Genomic DNA, 13,385 nt, shown 5'->3' on the forward strand with positions numbered 1-13,385 from the left:
CAGAATTAGAGCAGTCTATTTTATATGTCATTGGTGAAATCTGTACTTTTCTTTATTAGAAATTGGTTGAAAAAGTTTGTGCTTTATATTGGTATAGTAATACTAATATTGTAGTAAATAGTAAAGGAATATCATATGGCCTTTCCTTTAAATTAATATACCATAGGAATTCAATTTCTCATTTGTGGCATACTTTTTAAATCAAAGTAATTTTCATCAACTGGTAAAATAAAAAACATATATTTATCACCTTCTATGTGTCAGGTAAGGCAGTTAGGTGATTCTGGTGGAAACAGTGCTGGGCCTGGTGTCAGAAAGACTCATTTTCCTGGGTTCAAATTGGGCCTTAGACACTTACTAGCTGTGTGATCTTGGGCAACTCACTTAACTCTGCTTGCTTCAGTTCCTCACCTATAAAATGAGATACAGAAGGAAATAGTACTCCTGCATCTTTGCCAAGAAAAACTCAAATGGGGATCACATAGGATCTGACACAAGTGAAATGACTTTGTAGAGCACAAGGAGGAGCAGAGAGCAGAAATAAGGGAAGCAAATTCAGGTTCCACATAAGGAAAAATTGTTTTCTCATCCTTGGAAACAGGTAGGCAGCACGACAAATAGAGCTCTGGGCCTAGTGAGGAAGATCTGAGTTCAAACATAATTTCAAAATTTTATTAGCTGTGTAATCCTCGGCAAATAACCTCTCAGATTTAGTTTGCTCATCCCTTAAAATGAGGATTATAACAGTACCCATGTTCCAAAGTTATTGTGAAGATCAAATGAGAAATATTTGCAAAGTACTTAGCCCAGTACTGGCCTATCACAAGGTTAAGTAGGTACTTAATAAATATTTTTCTTTCCTTCTCACTATAGGCCTTCAAATGAAAACTAAAATGCCCATTTCTCAAGGATGTTGGAGTCTCCTGTTCAGGAAAAAAAATTGAATTACTTAGGATTTATGAGGTCCCTTCCAATTCCATTTATATGATTCTATGAAATGTACACATTTCTAGCACCTATAAATCTGTAAATGATATAGTGATGAGACAAGGAAATGTTATATTTCAATGGTCATCTTATAAGTTTCTTTAATCATATATTTAGTATGAAATTTATGTTTCTATTGGGATCATATTCCTTTAGAAATATATTTGAGTTGAATGCCTATTCTAGTTAGTTTTACAAGATTATAGGTATTATTAATGAAAATCCTTGTAGCCTATATGCAGCATGAACTGCCAGTGATCATTATAAGACTTTGGTCCAAGAAATGATCAACTTTGCATTAGTTTCAAAATAGCAATGTTAAAAAAGTAGTGAATGGTTTAGTAGAACAGATTAATCCACCCCAGGTATTCATAAGGATTATTTGTGACCGACCTGTGGCAGAGCATTCCAAGCTTGTATTGTTCTGATCAGCCACAGTTGGTCACATTAACTTGATGTCATTTTGGTCCTCTTCGAGAACAAAGGACAACAACCAACCAGAGGGATGAACAGTAGTCTGGGAGTCAGGGGACTTGAATTTCAGTTTGGGATCTTACTAGCTTTGCAACCTTGGGAGGCAAATCTGTAAAACAGAAATAATAATTATTAAACTACCTATCTCACAAAATTGTTATGAGGACAACATTTTTAAAATCTTTGGATGAAAGGATTTAGATCTGGAATGAGCCTTAGATGTCATTTACTTTTAAACCCCACTTCTTTTAAAGATGAAGAAGCTGAGACAAAGTTTAGGCATTTATCAAGCTCACACAGCTGTATAAATGTCATTTTTACTGTCAGCCAAACAAACAACTAAATTAGAAACTGGAAAAGTTCGGCATAAAAGAATAAGGAAAACAATTAGTCATTAACTAAATATATGATCTTGAATGGGTTCAAGATTTCTCTTCTGTAGTCCTTTAGTGTTTCATACAAGTCTTTGTCTGTGGTCGATAATCATTAAAAGATAATGAAATTTTGATCACAGTCATTTAAAGATGCCAAATGAGGTAGTGTCTTTTGCTTGACATATACATGTTTAAAATAATTTACCTATTGATAAATTAGGAAAAGATCAATAAAAAAAGGAAGAAAGGAAGGAAGGGAAAGAGAGAAAGGGCAGTAAATGAGTGAGAACAAAAACTTCAAAAGGTAGAAATAAACTGGACAATTTTGTTACTGACATTAAATTTAACCTAATCTTTTCAAAAAATAAACTGTATGTATGTTCACAATCTCATACATAATCTTTTTTTGTTCTTTGTGTTTTTGAATGTTTATTAAGTCAATAACACCACCCCCCCAAAAAAAAGATAAGTAAACTAAGGGAAAAAGAAACAAAGTTTTCCCAAGAAGCATAGAAGACAGAGTTTTTGAACAAGTTCTTCCTTTAACAATGAAACAAATATTTACAAGAATCAAAGAGAAGCAGTGTGATGTGGTGTCTAGAATATCAGGCTTGAAATCAGGAAGACAAAGGTTCAAATCACATTTATTAGTTGTGTGATTATGAATATTTTACATAACCTCTTTGAATTTCAATAAATCTTTGGCTATGTTACAGATAAGTAGTATTCTGTCCATTGATTTACTGACATAATACCATTATTTTAATGAGGAAAAGGGATGTATGGACAAGACATAGGGACTCTGAGAAAAACCTCAAAAAATGATACAAATCTTTAAGAGGCATTTATTAAGCACTTGCTATCAGCCAGGCAGGGGCAGATAGGTGGCACAATGAATAAACCATTCCTGAAGCCAGGAAAACTTGAGTTCAAATCTGATCTCAAACATTTATTAAGTGACTCTAGCTAGGCAAGTCATTTAACCCTGTTTGGTAGCAAAGCAGCATTGTGGATAGAAAACCAGGTCTGGAGTCGAGAAGAAATCTTCATGAGTTAAAATCCAGCTTCAGATACTTACTAGCTGTGTGATCTTGGGCAAATTCTTTAACTCTCTTTGCCTCAATTCTTCATTTGTAAAATAAGCTGGAGAAGAAAGTGGAAAACCACTCCAATATTTTTGCCAAGAAAACCCTAAATGGGATCATGAAGAAACAGAAATGTCTAAAAAAAAAAAAAAAACAACTAAACAATAAAGTGTGAGGCAATGTACTAAGTCCTGGGGATAAGCCCCTCTACCCCCCCCCCCCCCTCCAAATGATTATGACTGAAAAAAGGGAGTAGGTCATGGAACTTCCTGGAAGACATGATATTTCTTGGGTAATTGAAATTATTAAGAAACTTTAAGAATAGACACTGGAAAGTTACAAAAGAATTGAAAGTCCTTGAGAAACTAAAATTTTAACTAGGGTTGCTGATAGGCACAAAATTGTAACAATACTCAAAAGAAACATAGAACCAAGTATACATATAGTAAAAAGTACGTACACTGATATCCCACTTACTGGAAAATACATCTCTCAGCAAACATAACCAAGCACAGTGCAAAAATAAATTTAGAAGTGAAGGAAAATGAAGCGAAGGATGTTGCAAAAACCAAAAACCAAAACCAAAACCAAAACCAACAAAAAAAAACCCCAAACAAAACAACACAGAAACAGATCTAGATGTATAATGACAAGAGTAAGAAGAACTGAAAATAAAGTTGAGAGAAAGAATTAATAATTGACCTCAATACGCTGTATCACTGTATTACAAAATAATGTGTTAATAATGCTGAGTCACGGAAAAAAAAAAAGATGAAATATTATTAAATATGTTCTTATAGAGGCAGGGAAATTTCTTATACAATTTAAATAAATGTTCATCAAAAGTGGTTAACATAAGGTTTGGTGCAAACCAAAATTAGGAGACCAAATTTATGGTCACTGAAACCTCCCGCATTTCAGTGATACAATGAAAAATTAAGGTATCCCGTTGACTAATGGGAGTGGATAAAGAAATTTGAGTATGTATATTTAATATATTATTAATTACTATTCTGTAAAAAATGATGAATGTTATACATATAGATAAATATGGAAAGATCTGTATAAAGTGATGCAGAATGAAAGATAAATAATATATACAATACATATACATACAATATTTATCAATACATACAATAATAATACAGACAAAAATAATACATATATGAATACAATAATACATATAATATTTAGCAATATTAAAGAAAACAACACACACATACATAAAGCAAAAGTGAATGCTATAAAATCACAAGAAACAAGCATGGTATGGACTCCTGTCCATGAGTGTGGTAATGGCACATATTTTCAATACTTTGTGGTATATTGATAAGCTTTGTTGATTTTTTCCTTTAAAAATATTGTTATCTGAGTATTCTCTCCAGGAGGAGGGGAAGGAAAGAATACTAGGGAATATTTTAGTGACAAAAAAGAGATATGAATAAATTTATTTTTAAAACAATAGCAAAAGAAAAAAAAAATAGGTCAGTACCTTTATGCTCAAATTCTGAAGTTACTATGCCTTGAATGTAGTAAGCACTTAATAGATATCTGTTGAATGATATGATAGAAAATATAAATGTTAAGTAAGGTGGGGTTTATCATAGTTTCAAACCAACTAGATTCAGGCATGTGGCTGAACTATGCTATCCAGTTGGAAACAGAACATAGTCTTATTAATAATGTCCTCAAATTGGATAAATATGGTAACAAGATTTTCACATTAAATTAAAAAGGACAAAAGGAATGTGAACCAGTTTTGTAGAACAGAACTATTTCAGAGACTTTTCAATAGGGAATAATGTATTTAAAGATTAACTGCCTAATTAGTAAAACTCATTTTAAGCCAAGTCTTTTTCTCATGTCTCCCAAAAAATGAAAGGTGAGGTGGTAAGAAAGGCATTCAACATATGCCGACTCTGAGCTGTGGCTGAATGGGACATGACCAATTTCCAGCAGCTAGTAATATCCCCTGGAGTACAAAAGACAGACTCCTTATTTTCTTAAGGCATAAACACGCTCAGTCAAAAAGGAATCTTTTGGGAATAGCTACTTTTAAAAAAAATTCCTAAGTCCTTGAGGTGACAGAGTAAGGGATAAGGTGAGGATATTTTTGAGAGTAGTGTATAATGGGCAGTAGATGGGAAGAGGGGAAGGAAAGGAATAACATTGCTGGTGTGCTGCTCAAAAATGGGATTGAGCAGATAGGGGCTCAAAGAACAATAAATTCTGAGATTCAATTCAACACCAACATACCAACATCAATTTATCAAGTATCTACTGCTATGTATAAGAAGGTACTGTGCAAGGTGCTGCTATCTTCAAAGAACTTAAATTTTCCAAGGGTAGAGGAGCAGGGTTGCATATATACAAGTAAGTTAATATAAGATAATTTGGAAGTGGCTAGGTGGCTCAGTGGATAGAATGCCAGCCTTGAACTCATAAGTTCAAATCCAACCTTAGACACTTACTAGTTGTATGAATCTGGACAAGTCACTTAACCCTGTTTGCCTTAGTTTCCTCATCTATAAAAAGAGCTGGAGAGGGAAATGGCAAACCTCTTCAGTATTTCTGTCAAGAAAACCCCAAATGGGGTCACTAAGAATCAGACCTGACTAAAGAACAATAATTTGAGGAGGGAGAAAGAACATTGCTAAGTGGATCAGCAAAGGTTTCCCACAGGAGTTGGTGCTAGAACTAGACCTGGACTGAAGCTAAAGGGTTTAAGAGATAGTGGTTAAATAGGTGTTTTGCATTCCTGGCATGTAGACAAGCATGAATGCAGGAGGCAGTATGCTGAGTTCAGAAATAAGAAGTGAAAGGGAATTATGTCAAATACAAAAAAAAGAAGGTTGGGGCCAGGCTAAGAAGGACTTTAAATGACAAATTGAGGAGTGGGCATTTTATACTCAAAGGAATAGGAACCTGCTAAGGATCTTTAAGCAGTAGAATAATACCATCAAATCTATGCTTTAGGAAGTTTATTTTTTTCGAGAATGTAATATACAGAGACTAGAAGCAGGAAGATCAACTGGAAACCCCTTTTAATAATCTAGGTCAGAGATGATAAAGGTGGAGACTAAAGTACTGGCCACATGAACAGAGATGGAGATGTGAAAGTAGGAGATGTGTAAGTAGACCTGACAGTGGTTTAAGGCTGGGTAAGAAATGAGGCAAAAGGTGGCCTCCTTTGCCTTGTCAGGTAATGATCATTTAGTTTAAAAGAGAAATAACAGGGTTTCCTATTGTTTTAAACCATACTCTTTAAAAAAATATATATATATTTTTGGTAGAAAATATTTACAACTCTACATATAATTTAAGGTATATAATTAAGGACAGGGAGTTGCCTTGTGATTTCTTGGGTCTGTGGAGCTCCCCAGCAGGGAAACAATTGTTCTTCAGTCATTTTAATTATATTCAACTTTCTGTGATCTCATTTAGGTTTTCTTGGCAAAGATACACCATTCCTTCCTCCAACTCCTTTTGCAGATGAGGAACTGAGGCAGATAGGGTTAAGCAGCTTGCTTGGAGTCACACAGCTAGTAAGAGTCTGAGGGTAGTTTTGAACTCATGAAGGTATCTTCTTGATTCTATCCCTAGGAACTCTCTCTGTTGTGCCATTTACCTGCCCATGCAGATGTGTACCTTTTTCTGAAATTTTTGTGATTAGAGAATTGTCTAGAAGTGAAGGTTAAATGCCTTGCCCAGAATCGCCCAGAGTGTGTGTCAGAGGTAGGTTTTGAACTAGGTCTTCTTGGCTATTAAAGTGAATCTTTATTTACTCCACCATCTTGCCTCAGCCTAAGATATATTACAGTACAATATAAGATTTAGAGACGTGAGGGGACCCCAGAGTCTATCACGTTTTATCTTTTCATTTTGTAGTTAAGGAAACTAAGATCCATGGAAGTTATCCAAGATGACATATACAATATCAGAGGTAGGTTCTCTGACTCCAAAGCAGTGATCTTTTTATATTGCCTCCCTTTAAGATTAAATACTACAATGTCTAATGTGGTATTTGAAATAATTTATACAAGCCATTTACTTTTAAACTGGTCATGTGATAATAATTTTTGCTCATTTTCTTACCAGTAGTGTCTTAAATTAGGACTCAAATTAATCTTTAACTAATAAAAAATTAGTTATGACATAGTCAGGAATCATGACTCTAAAATACAAACTAATGAATTTCAGAATTAAAAAGGAAACCAGATACCAATAACTGCATGCCTTTCAGTCATTCTAATGGCATGCTGGACATCGCACGATTCAGAGACTTCTACAGGAACACTTTAGCTTGAACAATACTATCTTTCTCTGAAAATACAATAAAAATATTTGATTCCTTTGAATTAATTCAAAATTGAGAAATTATTTGGGAAATAAAGAACAGAAAAGTCCAGAATTTTCCCCAGTATGGCCATAAATAGGGAGAAAAAAGGTGAAATCTGAAGTAAGGGATCATAAGATCTAATAGATATATTAAGGTTCTCAACACCTGGTTGAAATTCTGCCAGTATTATGTTTTTGTTTTCTGACTTTAAATTCAAAAATATATTTTATATTTATAATTATATCCCGATTTTACACACAAACACACATTTTATAGTTTGAATAAATCTTAGACATCTTCCAGATTGGGCTCAGCTTAAGAGACAAGGCAAAAATAATAAGGACAGACTTGGGAGTTATATGCAAAATTCCTGACTCCTAGTTTAGTGTTCATCTTACTATTACATCTTTTTCTTAATCTTATCATTATGGAGGAAAAGATTCCAGACTACATAAACAAATGTAAAATGGTAAAAATGAAGGGCCAAATTAGATTTTTTTTCTCCTTATTAGTATTTTTCTCAATTACATATAAAGATAGTTTTCAACATTTATTTTTGTAAGATTTGAATTTTCTTCCTCCTCCATCCCCCAGACAGCAAACTGATATAGGTTTTATATATATATATATATACACACGTACACACAATCATGTTAAATATATTTCCACATTAGTCTTGTTGTGAAAGAAAAATCAGAAAAAAAGTGGAAAATGTGAGAAAGGAAACGCAAATTTAAAAAAAAGTAAAAATAATATGATTTGATCTGCATTCTAACATTCTATTTATAAATCTATCATTTTGAGGCAGCTAGGTGAGGTGGTAGATAGTGCTCTGGGCTTGGAGTCAGGAAGTCCTGAGTTCAAAACTAGTCTCAGACACTTACTAACTATGTGAACCTGGGCAAGTCATTTAAATTCTGTTTGCCTTAATTCACTGGAGAAGGAAATAGCAAACTCACTCCGGTATCTTCACCAAGAAAACTCCATGTGCAGCATTGGTATGTTATGGTCCACAGGCTCACAAAGATTTGGCCATGCCGCAACAAAAATAACAATGTCTTTAATGCTTAGAAAGTACCAGTTAATACTTATTTAATACTCACAATAGCCCCGTGACTCAAAAAATGAAACTATTTTAAAGATGAAGGACTAATGATCCTATGAATCTTCATAAGATGAGAATACAATCTTGTTTCTTGCTATCTTCTCAGTACTACCTACCCTTCATCCTTTATATCTACTATATATAATATAATTATATATATATATTTACTTATTTGTTTATCTATTTGTGTTAAACAATATAAATATCTCTGTGACATACATGATCATATCTGATCTTTACAACAACCTTCTAGGGTAGATGATGCAACCATAATTATCATTCCCAGTTTTACAAATAAGATGGAGAAAAGTACTTCCTATCCTATTCAGATAGGAAGTACCTGGGTTAAGTTCACAAAAATAATAAAAACTAGATTTAAATTCAGGACATCTGATAAAAACCCAATGCTCTTGCCACTGCCTGACATCACCTCACACTGTCTTTGCATACAGTTAGAACATCAGACAAACAGAAATTAAGCTTGCTTCACTGGAACTGCAGGCAGGCATAGAAATCCTAAATCCCAGGAAATGCTAATGAAGTTGTCTTTCTCCTTGGTGGAGTGTTGTTACTACAAAGCTCAAATAGTGCTCACTAACTATAACAGATAAGACAATTCAACTTAACAGAGCACAAAAGCCATTTTATAATGAGGGCAGACATTTTCATAGGCTTTACAGCAAACTTTTTTCCAATTGTGCCAACAAAGCAACTTCCCCTGAGAATACAGTTTGGTCTCATGTACTCAGAAGCAGTAAATCTTGAGAGTAGCTTTTCACCAAATCAGTGCTGAAGTTAGGAAACCAGTGAATATTGTAGAGGACACAAATTACAAGATTTTTTTTGACAGCCACTCTCATTGACTTGTTTTAAAAAAACAAAGTTTCATCGATATCTATTGTTTTTATATGCCTATATTTTCCAATATGTCACCCCCACCTCCCAAGCATTCCTCTAATTACAAGTAATTTTTTAAAAAGGGGGAGTGAAGGAGTAAGGTCAACCAATTTAACCAGAACATGAACTAAGTCTCACATTAAATGAAATGTTCTAGATTACTATTCCCCCCACATCTGCAAAGAATGAAGGGAGCTACCATCTTCTAACTTTTTTTTGTGCTCACCATTAGTCATTATAGTTTTACAAAGTTCAGTTTTGATTGCTTTCTTATTCTTTCCATTTATACTGGAGAGACTGTGTAATTCATCTTCCTGGTCTTTTTTCAATAATTTGTTCAGTTCTTACTGAGTTTTAATAAAGATTAAGTAGAGCAGTCGATATTAAGGAGCCTCTGTTTAAGTGAAATCTTTTAGGTGTTTTCTTATTACCTAAGTTTTCTGGCACATGGAAGGCTTTAATAGAAAGAACTTAATTTTTTTGGTCTGGTTTTGATTGTTATGTTGTTGTTCAGTTGTTTTAGTCATGTTTAACTCTTTGTGATCCCATTTGGGGTTTTCTTGGCAAAGATACAAGTGTCATTTAGTACTTCTTTCTCCACTTCATTTTTTAGATGAGGAAGTAAGGCAAAGAAGGTTAAGTGCTTTTCTCAGGATCCTATGTTAGTAAGGTCAGATTTGAAGTCAGGGAGATAAGTTTTCCTCACTTCAGGACTGGCCCTCTTTCCACTGCACCACCTGGTTGTCCTATTGATTATTGTAAAGTACTATAAATATGGGGGAAATCAAACCTGGCTCTGAGTACTTTAGGTAGACCACCCATAAAGAAATTCAGTAAGACATAATTTAAGAATCAGAACAGAGAAGCAATGGATTGTAACCTGTTTTTTAGAGGAAGTACTGAATGAACAAATAAATACAAAAGCATTTATTAAGCAATTACTATGGGTCAAGTGTTGTGCTAAACACTGGGGATACAACCAAAGATAATTCTGCCTTCAAAGAACTGTTGAAGAACTATAGAAAAAAGACGCATGTACGGCACAGTGGACAGAATGCAGGGCATGAGCTGAGGAATTCCTAAGTTCAAATTCAGCCTCAGACACTAACTAGCTGAGTGACTATGGGCAAGTCACTTAATTCTATTACCTCAGTTTCCTCATCTGCAAAATGAGCTAAATAAGGAAATAGCACTTTTGCCAAGAAAATCCCAAATGAGGTCAGGAAAAATCAGATATAAATGAACAACAATAAAGATAAAAGTTAAAAGGCATAACAGGGAAATTTTACTTTTGACCACATCCCTATTGTTACCTTTTCACATCATCAATTACTTCATTCCAATGATTTTACATGCTAGCAAATTTTGCTGGTATCTGAGTTTCAAGTAGCAAGGCTCTGTTTAAACTGCTAAAACAGAGAAGAGACTATCATACTGGGTATCACAAAGCCTGGATTATTTTCCTAGTTGTATTATCTGAATGACTGGCAAATCCCTTCTCCCCCCTAAGTTTATATCTAAAAAATGAATGCAATGGTCTCAAAAGTTGCTTTTAGCTGAAAAAAAGGCTAGGGGTTTTATGTTGTACCAAATCTGTTTATTCCTACTAAATGAAACAATGTTGTGTTTGAAATATAGAGAGGCAACCTAGCAGAGAAATACTGGTTTCAGATTCAGGAAGATGGGAATCCAAGCTAGGTTATGTTGGAGTCAGCTTGAACTGGAATGTCAGTAAACATTATATAATAGGGTTTGATTTATTGTTTTAATGATTTCTATATTTAAGAAGTGAAGAATAATAAATTAGTAATGCAGATTAAACTTAAAAGTATGTCCAGTATACATTCTTCCCTGCCCTTCTCCTCCCCAAAAAGCTGGTTGTTAAATATTTACCAGCAATGTTCCTGGTTTGAGCCTAGACTCTGCCTCATCACTGAACAAATTACTCAACGTCTCAAACTACTGAATGTCTCAGCGCCCATGGTTACTTTCCAAGATTACAATGAAGCAGCTAAATGGCACTAGATAGAGTACAGGATTGTTGTCTTCAGATCCTAACTCAGACATTAGTTGTATGACCCTGGACAAATTGATTTCTATTTGCCTCAGTTTCCTCATCTATAAAACAGGGACAATAATAGCATCTACCTTCTCAAAACTGAGAATAAAATAAAATATTTATAAAATACTTTTTAAGAGCTGCAGACATGTCAAATACATACATCTGGCAAATACAGAGCCAAAGAGACTTTTTAAACATTTAAGGTGAAGCTGGCAGTTTTCCTCTTATGAATCACCTTCAACTGTAGCTCTCACCACCTGGTGTTAGATTCTCAATGAAATGTTCTACCAAACTACAAGGTCTAAAAATGATGCCAGGTGTTCGGGGACCCTTTTACTTTATTTTATCCTTCCAGCAAAGCTGATAAGACAAACCGTGGGGCACATGAAACAAGCCAGGGAAAGTTGGCTTGCCAAAAGTCACAGGGCCACTTAGCAGCCAAGTGGAACTGTGACACCAGCTTCTTTTCCTGGATCCTAGTGGAATAGGCTTCAGAAAAGGCATGAAAGCTACTTGGAAGCTGATGTCAACATAAGGAACCTTTTTCTGCTGTATTTATTTTTCTTTCAGTTTAATTTTAAACTTCATTTGTATAGTTTTTCATCCATCTCAGTAGATAGATCTGGTTACTAACTCTAAGCATAACCTACCCTCCCATTTCCCCCTCTCATCCCAACCTCAAATAACTTTTTTTTCTTTACTTTTTCTTTTCTTTCTTTCTTTCTTTCTTTTTTTTTTTTTAAAGACGAATTGATTTCAGTAATGAGAAGGGAGGGAAAGAAAAAAATATTTGATGGAACTCACTATCTTTGGACTAGTTAGTTCTTTTTTAAATGTTAATTTTGTATGGCTTTATACTATAGGTATTTATGAATTTTATACTTCTCTTCTAGAATGTAATTCAATTTAATCAAACATTTATCAAGCATCTGCTATATACTATATGTTATAGTATATAAAGTACTAGGTATACAAGGCAGAAAGAAACTAAATAGTCCCTGTCCTCAAGGAGCTTATGCTCTAGTGAGAGCAAGGAAGATATAGTACTTACACAAATATAATTAGTATAAAAGGAAAGGAGTGATGACAGTGGGGGAAAAAAAAGAAAGAATTACTCTACAAATACGTCAGAAGGGAGAGAAGAACACTGTCTCTGAGGGATGGTCAGAGAAGGTGTCACCTGAACTGAATCTACAGTTTAAGGATTCTAGGGAGATGAGAAAGGAGAGTTCTTCATGCATGAAGCAGGAACTGCCTAAATGGAAAAGAGGGAAATGGCAGATTGATTTTGACTTTAGCCAACAGTAATTTATTAGCTACTGAATTGGAACATTGGATAGATGAAGAAAAGTAATGCGTTATAGAGGTGATAGAGCATGTGGTAGAGCATGTTGGAGCTAGATTGTGAAAGGTCTAAATGCCAGGCTTAATCTTTATTTTTATTCTACATTTTATTTTATTCTATTATTATTTTATTCTATTATTATTTTTCTATTTTTATTTTTTATTCTATTATTATTTTTCTATTATTCTATTATTATTATTCTATTATTCTATTATTATTTTATTATTTTATTCTAAATCTTTATTTTTATTCTACAGGCAACAGGGAACCCATGAAAGTTTTTGAGTGGGTGAGTAATCAGTTTCATAGGGGAGAGGAAGAGACAGCCATTATTAGGTATATTTTATGTGTTCCAAACACACAAACCTAGCAAGAGTTCTGTGCTAAAATATATTAAGTATAACTAGCATTGAAATTGTGCTATGAAATTTTCTAAATGTTTTACACACACACACACACACATACACACACAGAATTATTTTTCAGTGTTGTCCAACTTTTCATGTTCTGTTTAGGGTTTTCTTGGCAAAGATTCCGGTCTGACATTTCTCCTTCTCAACTCAATTTTATAGATGAAAAGCTGAGATAAATAGGATTAAATGATGGCCAAATTCACGCAACTAATAAGTGACCAGATTTGAACTTAGGAAGTTCAGTCTTCCTGACTTTAGACTTGGCACTGCCACTGTATCAGCTCCTTGACCAACTCATATTTTA

General features: G+C 34.0%; 1 protein-coding gene across 2 annotated transcripts in view; it reads right to left on the reverse strand.

The window, feature by feature from the left end:
* ARHGAP20 (Rho GTPase activating protein 20) overlaps positions 1–13,385 on the reverse strand; it is a 157,437-nt gene that overhangs the window by 93,427 nt on the left and 50,625 nt on the right. Inside the window, exon 1 of one of the 2 annotated variants that reach the window (XM_031961131.1) lies at positions 1,381–1,408. The exons of the other annotated variant lie outside the window; for it this stretch is intronic. Coding sequence (XP_031816991.1) covers positions 1,381–1,394 — 14 coding nt within the window. The 5' untranslated portion in view covers positions 1,395–1,408. Of the gene's footprint in view, positions 1–1,380; positions 1,409–13,385 lie in introns of those variants that run through there. 2 annotated transcript variants of the gene reach the window in all.

Source organism: Sarcophilus harrisii, chromosome 3 (genome assembly GCF_902635505.1).
Source record: "Sarcophilus harrisii chromosome 3, mSarHar1.11, whole genome shotgun sequence".
Classification (NCBI taxonomy): Eukaryota; Metazoa; Chordata; class Mammalia; order Dasyuromorphia; family Dasyuridae; genus Sarcophilus; species Sarcophilus harrisii.